This window comes from Megascapheus bottae, chromosome 14 (genome assembly GCF_031878675.1).
Source record: "Megascapheus bottae isolate mThoBot1 chromosome 14, mThoBot2.hap1, whole genome shotgun sequence".
NCBI classification, from domain to species: Eukaryota; Metazoa; Chordata; class Mammalia; order Rodentia; family Geomyidae; genus Megascapheus; species Megascapheus bottae.
The window spans coordinates 12,135,638-12,159,905 of NC_143522.1; the positions used below are offsets into that span (position 1 = coordinate 12,135,638).

General features: G+C 49.8%; 1 protein-coding gene across 2 annotated transcripts in view; it reads right to left on the reverse strand.

Moving 5' to 3' along the window:
- The window catches only part of Ltbp2 (latent transforming growth factor beta binding protein 2), a 92,878-nt gene extending 71,978 nt beyond the window's left edge, over positions 1-20,900 (reverse strand). For both annotated transcript variants that reach the window (XM_090344478.1, XM_090344477.1), the window contains exons 1-3: positions 20,121-20,900; positions 13,940-14,010; positions 2,731-2,977 (exon numbers count right to left, since the gene is read on the reverse strand). In XM_090344478.1, coding sequence (XP_090200604.1) covers positions 2,731-2,977; positions 13,940-14,010; positions 20,121-20,893 — 1,091 coding nt within the window. In that variant the 5' untranslated portion in view covers positions 20,894-20,900. The remainder of the gene's footprint in view (positions 1-2,730; positions 2,978-13,939; positions 14,011-20,120) is intronic.
- Between the last annotated feature and the right edge of the window lie 3,368 nt (positions 20,901-24,268).

The window sequence follows — 24,268 nt, forward strand, 5'->3', positions numbered from 1 at the left end:
GGGCTTAGACTTATTTACAGTCACTCATTTACATATTCAATTTATATTGATTGAGTGCCTACAGTGTGTGCTACACAGTGTTTTGTACCAAGACACATTCATGAACTAGCAGAACTGTCTCAGCTTCTGGTCCAGAGAGAGACTGAACAGCTCAACCCAAGATGGTGAGAAATGGAAAGGACAGAAGTGTAGAGAACTTGCCTGGGCATCAGTAAAGACTAGCTTTCTGCCCTCTCAGTGGTTCTCAGGGGCAATGTGCACAGTTTCGGGTACAGGTGAGATTCAAGGCCATGTAAGTTCCTTTTATTAGGCCAACTGAACTTTGCAGCAAGCCTCAGAGACCAAATATTGCTTGAGCACTTTCTGCAAACCAAGCACTATAGGAGTCCCTAGACAGTTGTTGCCTTCCAGGGTATAGCCCAGCACAATCCAAGCACAATTACAGGGGTCAGTCCAGTGGAAAGTGCTACAGGACAGACAAGATGTGGTATCACACACCTCTAATCTCAGCTACACAGAAGCTGAAAGTAGGGAGATCTCCATCTGAGGGTGACCCTCAGCAAAAGCATGAAACCCTTGTTCATAAAATAACTAATGCAAAAGGAACTACATGGGGGCGGGAGTTTGGCCTAGTGGTACAATGCTTGCCTAGCATGCATGAAGACCCGATTTGATTCCTTGATACCATATACATAGAAAAAAGCTGAAAGTGGTGCTGTGGCTCAAGTGGTAGAGCTTTAGCTTTGAGAAAGCCCAAGAACAGTGCTCAGGCCCTGAGTTCAAGGCCCGGGACTGGCAAAAAAATAATAATTTTTTTTAAAAAAAGGAACTAAGAGCATAGAACAAGTGGGCTGGAAGATGGGGCAAAGGTGTTAAATGGCTCTGACTTCGGTACCAGAGCAGGACTTTCCAAGGGTCAATGTATTACACATGAATTCTATAAGCCACGCAGAGACTTGTAGGGAGAAATGGCATCTGGAAAGACACTGTGGCCATCTGTCCTTATTGGCTTCTGGGCTGGAAGCTCTCATAGGCCTTCAAGTACCTTTTCACCAAGACAATCTAACTGGGACCAGAATAAGGACCAAGCTCTGGGACCAGTTTACAGCTAATTCCAGGTCCTCTGTGTTGTCCTTTAGCTTGGTTTCATACAGGCCGTATACCCTGGTTATTTGGTTTTGAAGTTGGGAGTTCCCTAAGCTTTGACTTGAGTCTATCTACTCTTCTTTTTTGGTTGTGGTGCTCAGAGCCCTGGAATTTCACCATACTACAATCCTGGTGTGCATGTTCCAGCCTTTTCAAAAGAGACTTTCAGAGAGCAAATCCTTTCCATTCTGTCCCTCCAACTCAGCAGGTACTCTTGACCTGCCCTGCTGGGGACCTGACCTGTAGGCCAGCCGCCTCTTTGGTTCTCTTGGCTCTGAGGGGGCAAATCATTTTTCCCCTTAGTTCAGCAAGACAAGGTTTGTAGCATTTCAGAAAGAACTTCCTAAGAAGAGGCAAATGGAAAAACCAATCTTAAAAAAAAAAAAGCAAAACACAGCCCCCTAGAAATAGACCAGCTTTAAAAAATTGAGATTTCCTGTCCTGAGCTAGAAAACAAGTCTAGCCAAACTGGCGGGCAAGCAAGCTAGGCACTGCTCTCTGCGACATTTCCCTTGGCCACTCACTTTTATTCTCCTCTTGCCCCCCCCCACCTGCCCCTTTGCTTCCTCTGTGGAGTAGTGGATCGCAGGTGTCTAGAAGGGGCTGCTTCTGGTAGGAGCCCTTCCAACCTCATAGAGAACACAGGAACTGAGAGGAGGAGAAGGAGGAGGAGAAGGAAGAGGAAAGGGAGGAAGAAGAACAGCTACAGAGAACATGTACCAGGTACTACTCCAGGCACTTTTCCCCTCTTAATTCTGGAGTTTGAATTCAGGGCCTCACTCTTGCCAGGCAGACAACTCTGCTGCTTGAGCCACATACCCAATCCTTTTTTTTTTTGGCCAGTCCTGGGGCTTGAACTGGGCACTGTTCTGGGCTTTCTCAAAGCTAGCGCTCTACCACTTGAGCCATAGCACCACTTCTGGCTTTTTCTAGGTATGTAGTACCAAGGAATCAAACCCAGGGCTTTGTGCACACTAGGCATGCTAGGGGGGGCCTCACACTCCCAGCCCCCCCCAATCATTTTTGCTTTTAGCTATTTTTCAAACAGGGTCATGCTTTTTTACCCCAGTCTGGACAGTGATCCTCCTATTTATCCTTCCTGGGTTGCTAGAGAACTAGGTATGTACCACCATGCCCAGCTTTTTTTATTCACTGAGGAGAAGAGGTTGGTCTTTTGATCTTGAGCGATCTCCTGAGTAGCTAGAATTAGAGGTAGGACCCTTCAAATTGGCTCTGTTTTACTTGTATTAACTAGTTTAATCCTCACAAATCCATGGTATCGGTCTTAGACTTGTCTTAGACTTGATGAGGAGAAATCAGAGAAACAGAGTTACCTAAGGAAGATACAAAGCCAGAACTATAACCAAGAAGCTCTGATGTAGAACCCCACCTCCTGAGCCTTTCCCCTGGTATTGTAGGGGACAGGCTGCACCTCCACAACTCATACTGACCTGAAAGGCTGAGAAAGGGGTGGATAATGGGGAGATGGGACAGGAAGAAAACAGCAGCCTTTTCCACCCAGCTCCTCTCCAGACAAAGAGAACCAAGCCTGGACTATGAGGACAGGCTGAGGGGGAAACTTACCTGGCTGGTGGTAGCTGAGGTGGCCGGGGTTGTGCTCTGTCCACGAGGCTGTCTCTAATGGTGCTGCTTCTGTGTAGGTTGGGCACCCCCTCTGCTGAGCGTCGGGGTGCCAGCCTGGAATTCTGGGGATCAAACTCCTCATCAGGAATGACCTCCTCACAGCGGGGGCCCCGGAAACCAGAGCGGCAGATGCAGAGCTGAGGCCGGCTACAGGAACCCCGGTTTTGGCAGGGTGGCTGGCACACGGCTGAGGAGACAGGGAAGGAGTGATGACAGGGGAGGGGGGGGTGACAGGAAGTACCCTCTTACCAGTAGAGGAGAAAACCGGGGTACAGTTGCTGAGTTCCTCCCACAGGAAGCCCAGCTCCCAGCCTCACAAGGCTCCCGGGCCCATTTCTTTTCCTGAGATCCACAGACCTCTAGAGTGAGTTTGGCTTTCATTTGTGGATGAGCCAAAGACCAAAATGGAGTGGGCTTTCACCAGCACTGCCAGAGAATATTCTGACATGGCAGTGAGGCTCAGATGACCTCACAGCTTAGAACAGAGGGGATCACAGGAGATTCTCAATACACAGGAAATAAACAAAGGTCATTTAGTAGAAAGAATTCCACATTGGCCCAAAGCCTGAATGTCAGGTCTGAGTTGTTGGACTATTCCTTCCTTGACAGAACTTCATGAGCTATGGCGACGACCTCACACAGCCTCCATTTACTCATGACTCGTGAGGGCTGGAATGAGATGGGAGACTCTGAGGGTGTCTCAAGGCATCATCTTCCCACCCCTCAGCAAGGTGAAGCTCCTGCCTCAGGGCTGAGATGATTGACTCCTCCAGCCCCCCCTCCCCCAGCCTCTTATCCCTGTCTCCTGTCCTGCTCCAACCTGTAGACAGACAGGTGGGGCTGATACTGGATGGCTTTCTCTGAGCCAGAACTATGGACAGCCACCAGCCTCTAGGTCATGATTTCCCCTCTTCACTACCCCTCATTGGTAATTCTAGAGCCGTATTCATCGGCCAGCAGCCAAGAGACCTCATGGTCCAGATCTACATCGGAATGCAGGGCCCTGCCTCTCTTCCCAGGACTTCCGGGGGAATGCGTGTGAGAAGGCCTCACGCATACTGGGCCTTCTAAACCCACCATCTCATCTACCCTGTCATCCACACACTCAACAAATAGTCACTGAGCCCTATTAAGGGCTGAACACTGAGGACCAAGTCCTTACATGAGACTTGCACACAAGAGGCTTGCTTCCAACAGGAAGAAAGACCAAAAGAATAGCCTGACAGGCTAACATGCACAAAGACCCAAGTTCAATTCCTTAGTACGACATACATAGAAAAAAGCCAGAAGTGGTGCTGAGGCTCAAGTGGTAGAGCTCTGGCCTTGAGAAAGCCCACAGTGCTCAGGCCCTGAGTTCAAGCCCCAGGACTGGCAAAAAAAACCAAAATAGACTAACAAAGGATACATGTTTTCCTTTATATGTGGAAGCTAGATTTACCTTACAAACTCATAAGTAAATACCTTGGGTGGTATGCAAGTGTATGCAAATGATTAACAGAAATAGAGTAGATTCAAGGAACATTTCAAATAAAGTAATTCCTTAGTCAAAATAAAAGTTTAGCAGAATATAACACCAGGTAGGTCAAAGGGAATGGGATAGATGAATGAGGAGAAGTAGGGGAGAATGCAGATAAGAATACAACGTATATCCTACAAAATTAAGAAGGAGGAGGAATAGGTGGAGTCAAATAGGAATACAAAGGAGGTGAAGGGGCAGATCTAGTCAGGGACTGCCAGACAGAGGGCTAGGCCAGTGCAAAGCCCTGAAGGCTGGAAGGAACTAGCATGCTGGGAAAGACCTACAGAAGCTGAGGGGGGGGGGGGGGAACAGAAGAGAGGGGAGTAAGCAAGCCCATCCGAGATTATCAAGGTAGTGAAGGCCGATATGCAGGACCTTGTTAACTCCATTATTCTAAGTTTTGTTATGAAACCACTAGGCACCTTTTCCCAGATCACATGCTTGGATTCTATGGGCTAAATTCTCCTTTCTGAGAGAAGCACCAGAGATCCCAGCTAAGGGCTGGTCTGGATAAATCTTGCCAAATTCTACCTCGTACATGTCATCTACTTCTTGGAAACTCGATGCCTTCAAGATTCCACTCAGTGAACGAAACCAAAGACCCACCGTGCTACCATTCCATCTGCCCAAGCAGACAGCCACCATCTGACTACCTTCTAGGCCTAGAAGGCTCTTGTTATGGCCACCAGAGGCAAGGTCAGCTGAGGCCCGCACAGTAGCCAATTCAGGGCCAGGAACACTAAGAAGGACAGTACACAAAACAGGTCTCAGTCTGGGTTTTCTTTTGAGGAAGGGAGATGCCAGGAAAGGTGAGTGGTTCCCATATGGTCCCAGTTTTTGCTGCCAACAGAGCCCCAAAGCTCAAGGAGAGGAGGGGCTTGCAGCTGCCTTGGTGGAGAGAATGATCTCTGCCGGAGGTGAGCCTTTGCCAGTCTAGCCTCCACCCTACCCACCCAAACCTCAAGGAAGTCTCATCCTTGCCTTGAATAGTTAGATTTTTCACTTTCTAGAGGCCCGAACTTCCAACCCTGTGAGCTTTGGCTGGCTCAATGCTGGTGCTGCGTCATCCTTTTGCTAATGCCTTGTGCTGACTTAATCTTAGACTAGGGGCAAGGGGCACAGAGCAGGCCTCATTGGAAGGGGCTTTGCCCTGTGCTGGGTCCCTGCACAAATGGAGAGCCTTTGCCCCACAGGGAATTCTTTTTTTTTTTTTTTTGCCAATCCCAGGGTTTGTGTTTAGGGCCTGAGCCATTGACCTTGGGCTTTCTCAAGGCTAGAGCTCTACCACTTGATCCACAGCACCACTCTGGCTTTTTCTATGTATGTGGTACTGAGGAATTGAACCTGGATCTTTGTGCATGCTAGGCAAGCACTCTACCACTAGGCCAAACTCCTGGCCAACCTCGCCTCTGCCCCGCACATGGAATTCTTATCAAGGACTTGGTTCCTGTCACTACCAGGTCATAGCAAATGGTTAGGGAGAAAATAGATGATACAAATGACCTTGTAAAAGAATTTTAGTGTTTGGTGGTACTGGGGTTTGAACTCAGGGCCTTGCTTTTGCTAGGCAGGCACCCTCTACTTGAGCCATACACCCAATCCTTTTTATGCATTAGTTATTTTAGGTAGACTTTTGTGTTTTTGCCCAGGGCTGTTCTAAGTCAGAAATTCTCCTACCTGTGCTTCCCTGGGACTACAGGTACATACCACCATGCCCAGCTTATTGATTGAGATGGGGGGGTATGTCATTAACTTTTTGCATCTGCTGGCCTCAAACCAAAATCTTTCTGCTCCCTACTTTCTGAGTAGTTGAGATTACAGGCATGCGCCAGCATTCCCAGTTGGAAATTGTATTTTATCTATATGTACCCTATCATAATAAATAAAAGTTTTAAAGACCACCAAACAAGCCAATTTGTGGTAGAAAACCACTTACTTTGGTCTTAGCCATTTAGGAGAGGACACAGAGGCCCTATTTGCAGAGGCAGATTTTCTAGGTTTGAGAGTTTCAGAGGTTGTGAACCAGCTCGCCCCAGTTTCTATGTACTGGTCTTGGTTGGTTTTCACAGGTCTCAGCAAGATGTGAGGGACCTGACTTCCTTACCACAGGCTTCAGCGTTTTATTCTGAGCCAAGCATGTGCATATTATGAAACTGGTGCATAAACTCAGTCCTCACTCAATTCTCCCCCCAATGACACTCCCAAATGACCTACAATGGTAGCTCTATCTGCCTAAGGAGCATTCTGACCATTTTTACTAATTTCCATAGCATAAGAAAATCAAACTGGTGCTGGTGGCTCACACCTGTAATCCTAGCTACTAGAGGCTGAGATCTGAGGACTGACATTCAAAGCCAGCCCAGGCAGGAAAATCCATGAGACTCTTATCCCCAGAGACTCCCTCATCCACTAGAAAACCAGAAGTGATGCTGTGGCTCCAGATAGTAGAGTGCTATCCTTGAACAAAAGAGCTTAAGGATAGCACTCAGGCTCCAAGTTCAAGGCCAAGACCAATGAGAAAAACTAAAAGCAGCCAAGAAAATCAATAATTGGTTGAGCTTTTTTTTTTTTTGCCAGTCATGGGGCTTGAACTCTGCTTCTGGGCACTGTCCTTGGACACCTTTTGCTCAAGGTTAGTGCTCTGCCACTTGAGCCACAGCACCACTTCTGGCTTTTTCTGTGTATGTGGTACTGAGGAATCGAACCACTAGGCCACGTGCCCTGTCCTAATGATCTTTTTTGTAATGCTATTTTTCCCATTTAGTCTGTGGGGGTGTGAATGTTCTTTTAAATGGAAGGTGATGGCACATGGTAGCTGTTTTGGTGGGTTTTTTTTCCTTCCCCTAATATCCACATTTGGAAAAATGAAAAGCTGGCCAATGCAATTGGTACTTAAGCAATTGTTGGCTATTTTACTGGTGCATGAAAGCCAGAGATACTCTAGAAGAGAGAGAAAAGAACAATTGTGTGCCCTCGTGTTGAAAGGCAGGCCAGGCAAAGCAAACATGCACAGAGTAAGAAACCTAAGTATCAAAAGGAAATTAGTCCATGGCTGGGCTTAGAACACAGGAGGAAACTTAGAACACAGGAAGAAACACTGAGAGCCCGAGAAAGACAGACATTCCATGCAGTGCTGTAAGATTTTAAGAAAAGACACCCTCGCCCAACCACAATGGGTCAAGAAGTCTTCCTGTTTCACCCCCGGATGTTCATATTCCTGCTTCACTTCTTGTTTTTCTTAAAGAGAGTAAAGAACTTGCCTTATAGTCTTAACTGTGTGCGTGTGTGTGTGTGTGTGAGTGTGTGTTGTACTAGGGCTTGAACTCAGAACTTGGGCTCTGTCCTTTAGCTTCTCCCACTAAAGGAGGATACTCTACTACTTGATCCACAGCTCTACTTTCAGTTTTTGGATGGTTAATTGGAGGTAAGAGTCTCCAAACTTTCCTGCCTAGACTGGCTTTGAACTATAAACCTCAGATCTCAGTTCCTCCTTCCGGCCCCCATCTGAAACTTCACTTTAGTTAGCCTGTGGAATTTGCTGAGTGGGGTCTTCATCCATGGCGCTGCTGTTTCTTCACAAACTGGACCTTTAGTTTCCATAGAGACCTTAGAGACCAAGGAATCCTGCCTGATTCACCCACTGGGGACTCATCTTTTCTATACCTAACCCTGTCTAGGTTCTATGGCCCTTTGGTCCTTATCTGGGGCCTGAGCCTCAGGCTGGAGAGGCCTCAGCTCCCACCACAGCTGTACTGGGCCGCTGCTTAGACCTGTTGGAAACAGCACCGGGGCTCAGAGGCCGGCCAAACGCCTGGCTCCAAAATAGCAGTTGTGTTCACATAAAAGCCTCTAATGAGAGAAAGATGCCATTCTTGGCCCCTCATGAGCTCTCTGCAGACGCCCGTCTGGCAGGCCAAGTGGGCCTCTACCGTTTGGCGGCCTGAGGGGAGGAAGGGGAGGTGTGAGTCAGACCTTGGCCCTAGCCTCTCAGCCTGCACCGCCCTGCTAATTGCATTAGCAAATGCTGGGATATTGGGCCAGCTGGGGGCCAAGGGCTAGGGGCTGGGGCAGAGAGCAGCCCCACTTCCCACTGGCTCCAGGAGGTCTAAAGAGGGAGGCCAATGGGCACACCACCCATCCTCTGGGGCTTGAGGACTTGCCTGGGAGGAGGCAGGCTTCTGGAGGCTTCTGCAGGGAGACCTCTGGAGATGAGAGAAGATGGGATGGGAACCTGAGATGACTATCATCAGAGGTGCACAGCAGGAGCTGTTTCCTGGGGTGCAGCTCCAGGGTATAGAAGATGGTTCTGCAATTCTCACAGATCTAGCCACAGATACTGCACCCACTCCAAGCATAAACTCCAGGATGACTACTCAGCTATGGCTGGGCAGAGGCACGGAAGGGAGCACGCCTTGCCACCACAGACCGTGTCTGAACTCCAACTGTGTGATCGAAGCCTCTAGAAGCCTTGGGTCCTCGTCTAGGAAAAGATGATGTACTTGTCAAGATGGTAATCAAGAAGACATTGTCCTTTATTTATGGAACCTTCAATTTAGTTAGAGAGATTGTTATTAAACAACTAAAGAAGCAGAAGAATAAATTAAGATATGAGGTGAGAGTCAAGGGGCTGAGATCCAGAGAAACAATGCTGGTGTCAGGGTGGCTGAAGAGGGGCACAGGAAATAATGCCCCTGGAAAGATGACAAATGGCCAGCCACATACAGAGATGGGGAAAGCAGACAAGGAGAGAATGTGCTGTAGCCTAGAGGTGGCTCATTCCAAGAACCCAGGCTGAGTTTAATGAGTAAAGGTGAGGGCTGAGGGTCCAGGCTGGGACCCCACTGCACAGGAAGCATGGCATGGTGAGGGATAATGGCAAGAAGAGTCAACCAGCTATTACAGGCACCCAGGATCACCGAGGCAGCAGGGTGCAGATAGGTTAATACATAACAAACAGGACTTGGCAGAGATGAGGGATAGGAAGGTGTCCTAGATGGTTCCTGGGTATTTGAGGGTGCCATATCATCAAGTAGGAGACCTGGGTTCCGAGGGAGAGAAATCACTGGTTCCCTTGGGGATCAGGCTGTCTGGGAAATACCAGAGCAGATATTAAGGAAGCAGGAAATTCCTGATGGCTGAAGAGAAAAGAGATAGATAAGTAAATTTGGGCTTCAGTGGACCAGAGATAATATTTGCACCTGTGAGAAAGCAGGATTTCATTCTAGGAGGAAAGTAGGAGAAAAAAAAGAAAACAAGAAAAAGAAAGTGAGAGAAGAAGGAAGGAAGGGAGAAAGGGAGGGAGGGAGGCGGGGAGGGAGGGAAGAAGGGAGGGAGAGAAAGAGAAAGGCAGGCAGGCAGGCAAGCAGGCAGGCAAAACCAGGCCTAAGTCCCAAGAAACCCAGTAGTGGGCAGAGGAGAAGCCACAGTAGAGAGCATGTGGCACACAGGGATGTAGAGGGGGCCGAGTGCTCTCCTCAGTAGGCCTCTGGCCAATGACATTTCTACAATATTCCATTGGTCAGAGATTTGATACCATGCTACATGGTATCTTGGTGAGACTGTCTCCTTCTTGTTATCTGGGTCTTCACTGAGGTCATAGAGTTATTGTTTTAGCAGCCACCTTCTATTCTCCCTGCCAACTCCTGTGTTCCATGGAACCATCCTCCAGACCTGACCACCCATAGGCTCAAGCTCTGGCTCTTGGAAAATCTAACAAGCCAGTGAAGAACAGGAAAATCCCAGCCGTGCTCTCACCAGTTTTCTCAAGGTTCTGGGCTAAGTGCTCCAGGTTATCACCTCATGTAATTGCCTCATTCTAGTACTGCTGGGGAGCAGGGAAACACAGTCCCCACTCTTAGGCACCAGTAGCTCATGTCTGGAATCCTAGTTACTCAGAAGGCTGGGATCTGAGGATCAGGGTTCAAAAGCCAGCCTGCACTGGAAAGTCTGTGAGACTTATATCCAACTAACCAGAAAACATCTGGAAGTGAAGCTGTGGCTCAAGTGATCAAGCAACAGAAAAGGACAGGGACAGCACCCAGGCCCTGAGTTCAAGCCCCAGAACTGGCTCATGTATGCGTGCAGGGTGTGTGTGTGTGTGCGCGCACACACCCCAAGGCCTAACATGTAAAGAGCACATGGAACATGCTGCGCCTGTATTCAGCCCTAACCCACATATGGGAGAAACTAAGGCTTACAGTGGTCAAGATCAATGGGCTAGTTACTGATGGAAGGCTTGAAGCCAGGGATTCTGGCTTCAAAGCTGGGATTTCTATTCATTTGTTCCGGTCTTACCCTTTGGAATGGGGTCCTTACAGGGTTAGCAAGGGAAGGGGATGATAAGGTGTTTCAGGAACTACATAAGAAATAGGATCCTTATAGAACTGCGATTAGGACCAGCAAGAATTCTGTTCCAACATCCAACACATATGCAGAGGCTCTGGACCAAAACAGCAGGAAAAAAGGCCTAGGTCATCTGAGCTTAATGGGAAGTCTCTGGAAGGGCTGATAGAACTTGGGCCGCAGAAAGGGACCTGTCTGTTTAGCCTGGGATGGATCCTGGTCTCATTCAATACTTTCTTCTTGGGCATTTTTACCTTGTGCCTGGGATGTTCCATGCCAATGGCAATGAGACACAAAAATCAAGGCCACACGTGGAGACAGCACCCTTCCCAGAGCAGCCCTAAGCCTTCTAGCTGTGATAAAATGAGGCTGAGGAGGCTTCATAGCCGCTTTCCCAGCTGGGGTGGGGACAGGGTAAACCCATCTGAGAAGACTGATGGTTTCCAAAGGCAGCAGTTATAAACAAGACACTGTCACCTCACGCCCTACTGTCCTTCCCATCCACTGAACGGGCTGGGCAGGCCTCTGTCAGCTGCCTTGACAAATACATAAACACATAAATTACAAGAGAGAGTTGGCAAGGCCATAGAAAGAAAGGCAGATGCCAAGATCAGAGGAGAAGGGGATAGCCCAGCTCCTGACCCTGTCAAGGTGGAGGGAGAAGAAGCTGAGGACAAAGTGCTAGGTACCTGAAAGTACAGTAGCTCCCTGTGTTCCCACGGATTGGGAGGGAGAAAGTAGCAGATTGGCCTGGGATGGGCTAGTATATTAGAACCTCCTGGGATTGCTCCTGTGAGTGGAGGATGGGCAAGGGCTGGGGGACCAGCATTGCTGGGCTTGGCTGCTTGGCTGAGGTTTAGAGGATAAACTGAGTCTCCATATAATTCTGACCCAAGACCACATTGTGGACAGTGAGTGGAGAAATGTCACACACACATGTACACACACACACACCCCTCCTAGAATGTTCTCACCTCCCGCTGGCCTCCTAGGCACCCCCTACACATGTGATACTGCTAGAACATTCCCCAGATGGCAATCTCCCCCCAGCTAGGAGGGCAGCTGTGGAGAAGGGAGAGGCAAAGCCCCTTGGGAAGCTGTGAGAGCTAGCTGCCAGCGTGTAGAGCCAAAAGGCCCATATTCTGCAGAGCCATGTATCCAGCTATCTAAGGCCAACACCCCACTGCTCAAGTGGTTCTCATTAGGCTCATTAAGCAGCAAACTTGCAACAAGCAAACAGTCCCAAGGGACTGACTAATTAGCAACCTGCCCCTCAGTGGACAAGATGACCCCCAGGCAATGCCCTCATGAGAGCTGCCAGGAAGGGTCTGCATGAGAGGGCAGAGAAAGAATAGGAGGCCAGGAGTGGCCTCTTGAAGCAGACACCTTGACAGTCTGCAGGCTCACCAGTCTTGGGTTTCCAGTGTTGAAACTACAGTTCAGTGTAGAGGAATGCTAGACAATCATAAATGATTTAGGAAACAGAGCCTCTGGGCCTGGAGGGCTCCATGTGGCTAGGCCAAGACCCTTCAGGGAGCCGGGGAGAAGCTGGGAAGCTGCCTGTTCCAGCTTTAAACCATTCAGCAATATTCTCCACCAGCCAATGCCTCCCTGGAAGAGCTGAATCCCCCAAAACATAGCACTCCCCCAACTCCAAAGCCTTGTGTCTCAAAGGCTGGTCCATGGCCTGGCACTCCCGGCAGCCCTGAGAGCTTTCTAGAAATCATCTGGACCTCCCTCACAGCTGCTGCCTTAGACTTTGATGCCTGAGGATCCATGAAAACAGCGGGCATGAGTAGAATCCTCAAGGCAGGTCCAGACTGGGTTCAGGGCTCCTCAGTCATACCGCTTTGAAAAATATCTGTGCCTGGCTTAGATCCTAGAAGTTCTGAATAGCTTAAATCACTGGACTACCCACAGCTCTGCTTTCTCTGCCCAGATATGTATCCAGAATGGTCCAGAGCTGGTTTTGTCTGCTTCTTGTCCAGTGATCTGTGTGACCTTGAACAAGTCACCATCTCTCTGAGGCTCATTTTCTTCTCTCATTTCCTCCTCCTCCTCCTCTTCCTTCTCCTCTTCCTCCTCCTCTTCCTCATCCTCTTCTTCTCCTCTGCTCCTCTCCTCCTCTCCCTCCCCTTTTCCTCCTCTTCTTCTCCTCCTTCTTGCTTCTCCTCTTTTTCCCCTCCTCCTCCTCTTCTTCTCCTCTTCTTCCACCTCTCTGAGGCTCACTTTCTTCTCTCATTTCCTCCTCCTCCTCTTCATCCTCCTCCTCTTCATTTTCCTCCTCCTCTTCCTCCTTATTCTCCTTCTGTGCTGGTTCTAGAGCTTAAACTCAGAACCTGGGTGCTGTCTGAGCTTTTACTACTCAAGTCCAGAGTTCAAAGCTTGAGCCATAGCTCTACTTCTGGCTTTTTTGGTGGATAACTATAGATAAGAGTCTCATAGACTTTCCTACTCAGGCTGTCTTCAAGCTACAGTCCTAGATCTCAGCCTCCTGGGTAGCTAGCATTATAGGTGTGAGCCATGGGTACCTGGCAATATTTCACAGATTGTTGAGAGGCTTACCTATGTCTGTGCATGTGCTATCCTAGTCCCACAATGAGGAACCATAATGACAGCTGTTAGAGAGTAGCCACAGAACAGTCATCCCCAGATCACAAGGTACAGTCAGGTTATCAACTTTTAAGTTTTGCCATGACTTAGACATGTATGCCTTAGCTGAGGCTGTTATCACTACCTCTGAAACTATTAATGATGACTCAAGTACAAGGATCATGGCTCAGTGGAAGACTTGGTGTGGGGGTCAGGACTCTTCCTGCTTCCCTCCTTGGTTTTCACAGAGCTAAGAAGATCCTTCTCATTTGAATCAGCCTGCCAGACTTTGAAACAGTCCAAGGGAAGGCTGTCCAGACATAGGATCAGAGATTCATCTGATTATGGACCTCTGGGCCTAGGGTCAGAGCAGCACACAGCATGAATAATTCCCTGACGATGTGGGCTGGTGTGGCTTTGGGGTCAAAGATGCTCTGTTGACCACAAGCTGGTCTGGGTGCCTAAGGGACCCTGAGATCAGGAAAAGTGGGTGCTGACAATGGGATAGCAGGCAGGAACACAGCCAATTTTCCAGGAGAAGGCCTTATAATCTCCCTTCCATTGCACATAGCTCCCTGTGACCACAGGCAGCAGGCTAGAGAAGAGCCTTCTGCTCCAGGCCCTAGAACTTGTGGCCTGGATTACGTTAGGTGAGGGGGCTAGGGGTGGAGGAAGGATGGGGCAGGAGGCACTTACGTTTGATGCAGTGATTGGTGCTATTCGAGGTTGTCCATCCAGGGCAGCACTGTCCCCCACAGACATTTCTCCTGCAAGATCAGCAAAACAAGATCAGCACGAGAATGTGCAGAGCTGGAGAAAAGGGACTATTCTTGGGGCCCTCGGATGGTTCTGATGATCGAAAACACAACAAACAGGAAGATGTAACATCTGATGCACAGGCCAGTGACTATAATGATGACAACAAGACCAGCAAGGTTTGATCACTTACCAAAGCCACACAGCAGCTAAGTTCCAGAACCCATCAAAGCCAGGTTGGTGGGCTAGAGACCGTAGCTCAATGGTACCACCCTGCATGCTTGAGGCCCCAATTTCACCCCCAGCACAGTAGTGGTGGTGGATACAACCATGGATTGGCTCAACCCTAAGCCAGGTTCCAACTCTTCAAACATACACACCACGCAGATGTGGTCTCTGGAATGCACATGTGCCACCTGCCAACAAAAGGGTGGCCAGAAGAAACCACAGGGTTCAGCAGGCCTGTTCCTGATCAGACAAGAACTGAATGGACAACTGAAACAAAAGGGTGTCTCTGGCCCAAGAGGGGCCTCTGGGTGGCAAGCTGGAAGGAAGGTGGGGCTGGAGACACAGATGAGCTGACTTTGCCTCTTGACTTCACTTTTCTTTTGGGGGACACTTAAGTACACCTCCCATGTATTTTATGGGAGAGGCAGTCATTTCTTCAACTTCTTTCTTGGGGCTGGCTCTGAGGGCCCCTTCGTGATACCATGTTCTTTGGTCCTGAATGCAGTGCACATTTGTTCACATTTTTCCCTCAGATATGTGGCAAGTACTGGAAGCACCCACAGGTTCCCAGCTCTGGCTTTCTCTCTCCAAACCCAAATTCCCAGACCGGGGTAATGCCCAGTAGAGCCCCTTATTCTGGGGTGACGGTCTCAGCCCAGCCAGCCTATAACAGAGAGTGGAGATGAATGGGAAGGAGCGACTTGAAGGCCAAAGGCCAGAGCAGTGGCCATTCCTGAGATCTCTATAGCCAGCGTGGGGAGCATCTGCTCCCACTTAAGACACTGACATTTGAGTGGACCCCAAAGCTTCTGTGGTTTGGGGAGCCTTACAAAGAATTCAAAATAAATTCCTGTAGTTGAAAGTAGGGCTGAGGCTTATTCTTGGCCCTTTGGCCTAAAGTTGTGCGGCGCTGCCCCCTAGGGAGCTCCCTAAACATACTGCTAATTAAGAGCTCTACCTCTTAGGGCAACATCTTCAGCAGCTTCCTAGCTCCAAGAAGTTTTTCTCCTTATCACAGCCCAAGTCACCTGGCCCTGGGAAAATGGCTGCCCTTCAGACCCAGGGTTTCTGAGAACGCTGGTGCAAGGGGAAAACTGTCCATCCATTTGGAAGTCAATAGCCCTTGTGGTGATGCCAAGGAAGCCAGGAAGTTGTTGAAACAGCATGCCCTGGGAGTTCCCTAAGAATCAGGGTCTGGGGGACCCAGACAGTAGAATTGAGGAGCCTGTTTGGCTGTCAGATCATGGCATGAGCTAGCTGTCACCTCAGATGCCCTCAGGACAGCTCTTCAGATGACTTTAGAGTCACCTGCCTTCCCTGCCTATCCTAGAGCCCCGAGGGGCATGAGGGGCATAGTAAAAGACTTGCCAAAATCAAAGGATACCAGCAAGGATCTAGGCTGGGGCTAGGAGACCACGCAATAGAGACTCACACCTGTAATCATAAGTACTCAGGAGGCTGAGATCTGAGGATCATGGTTCAAAAACATCCCAGGCATGAAAGTCTGTGAGACTTATCTCCAATTAACCACCAGAAAACTGGAAGTGGCACTGTGACTCAAGTTGATAGATCACTAGCCTTAAGCTGAAAAGCTCAGAGACAGTGCTCAGGCCAAGAGTTCAAGCCGCCCCCCTCCTCCCCCGCCGCCTGCCAGAGTCAGATACCCAGTACTCAAATGCTTAGTAGGAGAGATTCCTAGGTTATTAGAAAAACCTTGAGTAGAGGACCAGCAATGAGCCTGGCAGGGTGCTGGCCAGGCAGTGAGTGCTCTACTGAATTCAAACTAAGCTGATGAGCCTGATGAACGGGGGCTCAGATGCTTCCCCCGGAAGTCAGCTCTCCTACCACTCAGAGATCACAGGAGCCCAATGTAGTCAGCAAACACTAGCCTAAGGATCACTGTTGGGGCCATATCTGCCTAACAGCTTGGTACAGCTGCTCTTCTCCCTGGGACAAGTGTTGAAAACTTCCCACAGCAATCTGCTGGTCCCAGTCGGGTCCCCACCCGCCTGTGTAGTCTAATTGTCCCATCACCTTTTCCTGGCCTCTGTGACCATCTGCAGCAAAGGCTGATCTCCTTCAAGGATACAAGCTGGTCACGATCAGATGCCTTTCCTGAAGCTACTTCCTCTCTGCCTGGAAAATCTTTCTTCTCTGATTCCATGAAATCCTCTGCATACTCCCAGATCTCCAAATCAGATATTACCTCCTCCTTGTGAACCCTTTTCTGTAGGGAGAACATGACGTGGGCTTGAGCTCCTAAGATACCCAATGGCATTTGACTAGAACTGAACATCATTTTGTTTTCTTTTCAATTTTCCTACAATTACTTTCTCTTTTAAACAAGCAATGCTATATTCAACTGATGGTAGTGATGTTAAGTTTCCTTTTAACCATAGAGTTAATTTATGTAGAACAACTGGTCAAGTCCTGCTTGTAATGGCAAAAAAAAAATGTAATTCATCTGATTGTCCAAAAAACAGGAAGATGAATAAACAAACTGTGAGTATGTTTAGACAAAGGAACCACAAGTTAAAATGAATAAACTTGGGTTAATTCTATTTTGTGGTTAAATCTCAAAAATCTAATGGTGAAGGGGAAAAAATACCAAAATACAGAAGAAAAATACAATATGCTATTACTTACACTTAAAACATGCAAAGCAACATTGTGTATTTTGTGGATACATGCATCTGTAGAAATAGTAGAAAAGCATGCATTGGCATTCCTTAAAATCAGAGTGGCAGTTTATTCTAGGGAGAGTGAGTAGGGAATTTGTAGTAGAAATTTCAACCAAAAACATTGGAAGCAAAGTATATCAAAATATTAAGGTTTGCTGGGTTGCGAGTTCCATTGTTTCCAATACCTTTTTGTAGGCTTGTAAAATTTTGTAATGTGCTAAACTAAGACATGAAATTCTGTTATTTGAGCAATATATTAATTTAAAGAAAATAACAGAATAAGAGGGAAATATTATGATAGTGGTATGCTGTGAGGCTGGTTTAAGAAATACTGGAGACTTCCAGGAGTGGTGGCTTATGCCTGTAATCCTAGCTACTCAGGAGGCTGAGATCAAGGTTCAAAGCCAGCCTGGGCACAAAAGGACCTGAGACTCTTATCTTCAATTAACCTCTAGAAGACAGGAAATGGGACTTGGCTCAAGGGGAGAGTGGTAGCCTTGAGCTGAAGAGCTCAGGGACAATGCCCAGGCTCAGGGGTAGGGTGGTAGCCTTGAGCTGAAGAGCTCAGGGACAGTGTCCAGGCCCAGAGTTCAAGCCCCATGACCCACAAAAAAATTTTAATTAAAAAATGAAAAGGAAATATTGAAGACTGAGAAGCAGTGGTTTAATAAAGTCCCTTCTAGACTGCAAATTGCATGAGTGCGAGAATGGTATGAACACAGGTGTTCTAGATACTGGGTCTGGCATATACTTTAAAAATATTCATTGTGTACAACTAAATCCTCAGTACATTAAAAATTCCATAAAGACAAAAGGTGTCTTGACCACTGTTATATAGGAAATAGGAATAGTCCAGCAAATAGGAAATCTTTCACAACTTGTTGAATGAGGCATGGGGGTGGGGGTGGGGAAATCCCCTGCTAACAGAGATGAAGTTCAATGTTTCACCTGCAGGTGGCACTTAATCCTTGGCTTTGAGCAGCCCATCAGCCAACAGCCAAAGAAAGTGACTGGCTTGGCTAAATGCCATAGCTGGAAAGGACCTGCATTGAAGAAGTCAATGGACAAGACTGTCACTCAGCCTCTCCCTAGCGGCCATAAAGAGGCTGAGTGAGTGCCAGAGAAACCTGTTATTTGTCAAATCTGCAGGAGCCAACTCCAAGTTCACAGCATGGCTGCAATTATGTGTATAGCAGGTGACTGGGTGGTACAGAGCCCAAACAACTTACACACCTGTGCACATCTCCTAGCTTCTCTGTGGTGGTAGTGCCCTCTGACCATCACATTTCACTTTATGAGGGGTCACAGGGCACCTCTCAACTCTTACTCCCATCCCTGCCCCCACAGATGCACACATCTAAATTTCTACGTTATAATAAAACCTCCTCTATGACCAGCCCAAATTCCATCTCTGGCTGATTATCTCTGGCTCCCAGCTCCCCTACACCAGGGCTATAGTTCTGTCCTTGGACCAGGACCAACAGTAAACACCTTTGTCCTTGGGCAGTGCTACAATCGCCTGCCACCTTCACTTTCAGGTGACACTTTGGCTATCTCCCAGCTACTTCCTTACCTGCTGCATGTTGAACCCGGGACTCCTCCCCTCTCCTGAGTTCCACAGTTATACTGTTGCATTCTTTTGTACTTCATATGAAATTTCCGATACAGAAAAGTACAGTGACCATAACAAATTTGATTTTAAGAAATTAAGTTGCTGTCCAAGAAGGAACAATGCATTGCTTATGCTTTTTCTTGTTTGGTACTCATGCTTTTAGGAAGCATGGAGGTTAGGGAAGGACAAAATAGAAACACAGCAGGTGCGCCATTAACACTTGTTGAGTGATTCTATGTGTAGGCTACTGGCAGAACTTGGTCTCTACTCTGCCTGGTTTAGGCCAGGCCTCCCAGGGGCAGCAGAGGGCTCATTCACTCATTCAAGGACTAAGGAAACACAAACTATGTATACAGACACTGATCTAAGACACTGGAACTCAGAAACGAAACAAAGCCCCTGCTTTTGTACACATCAAAAGCCAGACCCCAGACACCTAAACAGAAATAGCAATGGAATATGTCAGATAGCCATGGCATTTCTCCAGTGGCATGGAGAAATACAGTGGAGGGTGAAGGGAGAGAGGACGACATAGGAGTGGTCAGAGGCTTTTCTAAGTGGAGCTCTGAAGGCAGCTGAGTGAATCCTGCAAGGAAAAAAAAATAGAAGTAGAGTTTTCCAGCCAAGGTAAACAGTGGGTAAAAAGGACAAGAGGCAGGAGGTCCTCAGAAGGAGAATTGGGGGTACCAGGGCCCATGCTGTACCCAGGAACTAAAAACAACTAGTAAATGGAGCCCAGGACAGGGAACCCTTCCAAGAATTCCTATGGCAGTCAGCCCAGCCGTGTCGTGGGGGCAGGGGCTCCAGATACACCTGTAATCCTGCAGCCATGCTGATGCCAGATTTGGGGGACTAATGTTACTCAGGGGTCTCCTCACTATGTGGTGGCTCCATAGGGTAAGCAGCAGTTGGTACTCAGGTGAACCCTGCTCCCCTCTCCCCCCGCCCCCGCCCAAAAAGGCAGAATTGAAGGAAAGCTGAACAATGCGAAAGCATGTTAAAGCTCTGACACCTAGCTACTCCAGCATGCCACAGAGCCATTTCCCCACGTAACACAGAAGACAGGTTTCCTGCCCAAGATGCCTATGCCTGCATGCCAGGGTCTACTGCAGCCCCCGTCCCTACACTTGTCTTCGCGCCGGCCCGATTGCCAGCTCCCTTGCTGGAGACATAACAGGGGCGCCCTCCATCACCTCCCTGGAGCTCAGCCTTCGCCGGAACCCCAGCGGGGAGCGCGCACCCCACCGCCCCCACCCTGCTCCCTCTGGAGGGACGGCGCAGCCAGTGTCTGCAGGACCCGGGGAGTTAGTAGAGGGAGGGCGGGAGGAGCTGGGCGCCCGCCCAGGCGACTGGGGAAAGGATTTAACGTCGAGGTACGTGCTGCGCAGCTACCCAAAGAGTAAGGGTGGTGGATCTATGCCCTAAACTCTTGCGAAGGCCCGATCTGCTCTTCCGGCTTGGGAAACCTCGGGTTTGTTTCTTTCCATTACTGAGGACCAAGGGACGCGTCGCTCTCCGCTCCCGGGCACATCCCTCCACGAGTGAACGCACGCGCGCCCATCCCCGCAGCCGCGCCTGTCCCCTTCCTCCCCGTTCTCACCCGGTGAGCCGCCCGCGCGAAGCAGCCCTGGGCCGCGGCTGGGTCCCGAGGCGCGGGGGGACTGGCGCGACCCCGGCCCGGGCTGCGGGCTGCTGCGGGCCCAGGACGCTGCTTCTCCGCGTGTGCACAGGTGGCGGACCTCGGCGCAGCTGCTGCGCGCGCGTTGGCCTCCTGGCCTCCGCCTCCGCGGGCCTCCGGGGGCTCCCCGAGCCCGGCTGGGCCCGCTGTGGGGACGGCAGGCCCGGGACGGGTGGGTCCGGCTCCCGGAACAGGCTGTACACCTTGGCCGAGGCCGCTGCGGGGTGGCTGCCCCCGGGGCGCCGAAGCCGATTCGAGTCCCTGCTCGCCGGCTCGTATCTCGCCATGCCCAGATGGTTCCTTTGGGCATGACCTAGGTCCAGTAAGAGAGCCAGGGTGAGGGGCAGGAAGATCCTCCGGGGACTCCGGAGGGCGCCCCCCGAGCAGCGGGCGCCGATCGGTGGCTTCATGGTGCCGGGGCAGCTGGAGCACGGCGGGTACCTGGGGGGACCGCGATCGGATGCCCGACCGTCCCCAGGCTGCTCTGCCGATCGCCCCTGCTGGAGGCCGACTTCTTCTCGTCTAGGGGGCCCGGGGTCTCCCCGGGGCGCGGGGCTGCGCCCGGAGCCTCGAGTCGGTGCGCGCAGCCGGGCACCCGCGCCCGCTCCCCAGTGCCGCAGCGATCTGCAGGGGAACCGGGCGGGTTTATTTTTGGAAGCCTCTCCCCGCTTGTTCGTCGCTTTTATCCACGGCATGCCCCCTCCTCGCAGGGACAGCTCGGCCCCCTCATTACCGGAGAGTGAGAGAGGCATTCCAGCAACACCCACTTTGGCACCGGGAAGCGGGCGGCAGGCGGCGGGCGGCGGGCGGCGGGCGGCGAGGGGGATTAACCCGTGAGGAGCTGGGGGCGTGCAGGGCTGACCCTGGCGGGGCGCCCGCCAGAGCCAGTCACTTCTGCCGGGACAGAGACTCCTGCGCCATCTGTCTCCTGCCCACCTGTCTCGAATGGATCGTTGTCCCCAAACTTCCCAGACAAACTTGGACTGGATGACGTTTGCCAGCCTCCCAGGTACGGAGACCCGAACGACAGGGACAAGGTCCAAACAAGCGCCTGGTCCCTTCGCCTCCTGCCCTGGCCGCCAGGGGCGCTGGCAGCCCGGGGGCTGACTTTCCCCGCCTTCCTGGGCTGCAGTTGGAGGCCCAGCGCGCCAAGGTGACCTGGAAGCGCGCGCCCCCTCGTGGACATGAGCGCGCCCTGGAAATCCTGCGGTAAAGACCCGCGCTGGGGGCTGGCCGCCTTAGCTCCTTGATCTTAAGGGTTCTAGGGAGGTGATGGCAACTGCTAGAAAGCGATACCTTCTCTTCACAAAGACTAGAAGCACGGACGTGGAGTCTCATGGAGAAGAGCTTTCAAAGAGACAGCATACGCCAAGGGAAAGTGAAATCAAGTCCTCCTTGCCAATAGGCCAGCGTTTACTCCCTGGACCTGGCCCACCCCCTGGCTTCCTGGATCATTTACCCCAAGGGAATCTCATGAGGCTCTGATTGATCCCAGGCCTGCCTCTTGTGCTGAATGCTGACTGCCTCCCCGCTAAGTGCCCCCAATCCTGTCCCCATTCATCATGCTCACCCAGGCCCCTGGCAAGAAAGCTTAAAGGCCTTGGCAAATGTGACTGCCCTAGGCACATTTGTTTCTCCAAGATGTAGAGTGAGTGATCAGGCAGAAAGCACCAGCTTACAACACCCAACACGATGCAAAGAACCACCACAGCTAATACTGAAAACCTCAACTGTCCACCTAATGCTTACAAAGGCCAACATGCTTGGCTGGCTCTCTAACTGTTCAGCCATCTTCTTGCCCAGTAGCCACATCTGCTCTCTCTGCCCCTTAAACAAGCCAGGTTAGTACCCTTTTCCGGCATGCTCATCTCTAAGATGTCTACCAAATGATTCTCCCTCACATCCCCCTTGGTTCAAACATCACCTCCTGGGATGACTCTGTGTGCTGTTCCATAGTCCTGCCATTGGAACAAAATGTCTTAGGTAATCACGTGATAAGGAGGCTCAATTGCTTGGGACTCCATTGTTTGGGGGCCTGTGGTAAGGGAAGGCTGCTTGATAGAGGAAGGCTGTTCAGCAAAGAGAAAGGAGCTGAGGTACCAGTAGTCCATTCAAAGGTGCACCAAACTTCTTCCCACTCAGCCTCACCTTAGAAAGGTTTCTTTACCTCTCGAAGCGCCACCATCTGATAACTAAGCCTTCAACACAGGACCTTGTAGGACTTCAGAATCCAAACCATATTATCATCCTTGGCCTCCAACTCTAGAACAGCCCCAAGTCATTCTCCCAGGGCACTCGGCTTTATCTTCATTGCTCACGTAACAAGTCAAAATAATCTTAGTATTTATTTCTTTACTTGTACAAGTGGCTACTTCAATGATCTGTACTTGAAGATAGAAAATCAGTTGTATTTTTCTCCATTACTGCCTTAAACTATAGTACAGTGAATTTCCCTCCCCAGTCCTTAAGATACCTGGCACAGTCCTTGGCTTGCCTATCCCTACAGATACAAGAACAATTCCATTTCTCTAAACATGAATCAGTGGCTCGTGCTTATAATCCTAGCTGCTCAGGAAGCTGAGATCTGAGGGTCGCAGTTTGAAGCTAGCCCAGACAGGAAGGTCTGTGAGATTCTTAGCTCCAATTAACCAGCAAAAAGCCAGAAGTAGAACTGTGGCTCAAGTGGTAGAGTGCTAACCTTGAGGGAAAAAAAGCTCAAGGACAGTTCCTCAGCCCTGAATTTAAGCTCCAAGACTGGCACGCGCGTGTGCACACACACACACACACACACACACATACACAACTTTCAGGCATTGAAAAATCTGCTCCTATTTAAGTGAAAACCTTATCCAATTTAATCAGTATAATATTCAGTAATCCTCTTTCTCCCCTAAGTCTTTGGCTGCAGACCAAGGGGGAGTAAGGGCTATGTGGTTCTGTCTTTCTCATCCTCCTTTTGTACTGTGGCTCCTCTCTGTCAAGGTTGGGCTAAAGGTATTTGAGAAAAAGGAGCAACATTTTATGTAGTGGATGCCCTTGGCTCTTTCCTGGGCACCTTTCTATGTTCTTGTGGGGCTCCACCCTGCACTGCCATCACAAAACATCCCCTGGCCAGCCTCTTTAATATCCTGCATCTCCTGCCACCAGAAGATGTTCTAGGCAAAGCAATGGTGAGGTGGCCGCTCCTTATCCTGCTGTTGAGGTCAGTCAGCTCCGAAGTCATCGTTCCCCACACAGGAAGTACACAGAAGTCTCTTTATTCGTGCAGACCCGCAGGTCCTAAAGATGCACACTGAGTTCTCCCAAGGACTTTCAGTGGTGCTTTGGTACTTTAGGATATCTGCAATGGCCAGTCACATACTACATCAGGGAGGCATGACAGTCTATTGCAAACGACAGGGAGGCCCTGGGGCCCCTTGACTCCATTTGTATTGAGGAGTACCCTTGGGGAAAAAAATCTCAAGTCTACTTACCAACACCATCAGTACGCCCTGTACCCCAGGAACCAGAAGTAGAGCTGTGTCTCAAGTGGTAGAGCATCACCTTTGAGGGAAACAACTAAGGGACAGTGCCCAGGCCTTGAGTTCAGGACCTAGTATCCTCCCCCACCCCCCAACACAAAATAAGTGTCCATGTGTGGCTTGCTACTTCCAGGACTGGCTCTAAAGATTCCTTCCTCAATTTTGCATTTGGCGATGAATGCTGCCTCGATGTTCTCAATTTCCAGAATGTTTTGTCCTCAGCCTTCACAGATTAGAAGAGCCTTAGCTCTGCACTGACTTCCTGGCTTGTATATCTGCTCAGTACTACAGCTGCAATCTCCCTTCCTTACCCTGCTATCCGCTCAGTGCCTTCAGGAGTTTCCCTCTTGTCCCCTCAACGCTCACCTCACATCCCCAAGAGTCTATCAAGGCCAGAAACCTTGGCGTCATCTTCGTCCCTGAGCTATTTTTTTCCTCCTGTGTGTCCAAGTCATTATTACCGCTCAGTCTCCTCCATCTGCATTTCTGGAAGTCTGCCTTCCATTCAGCCTCTCACCGCTGGCTTCAGCCAGAACCCTCAGCAGACAC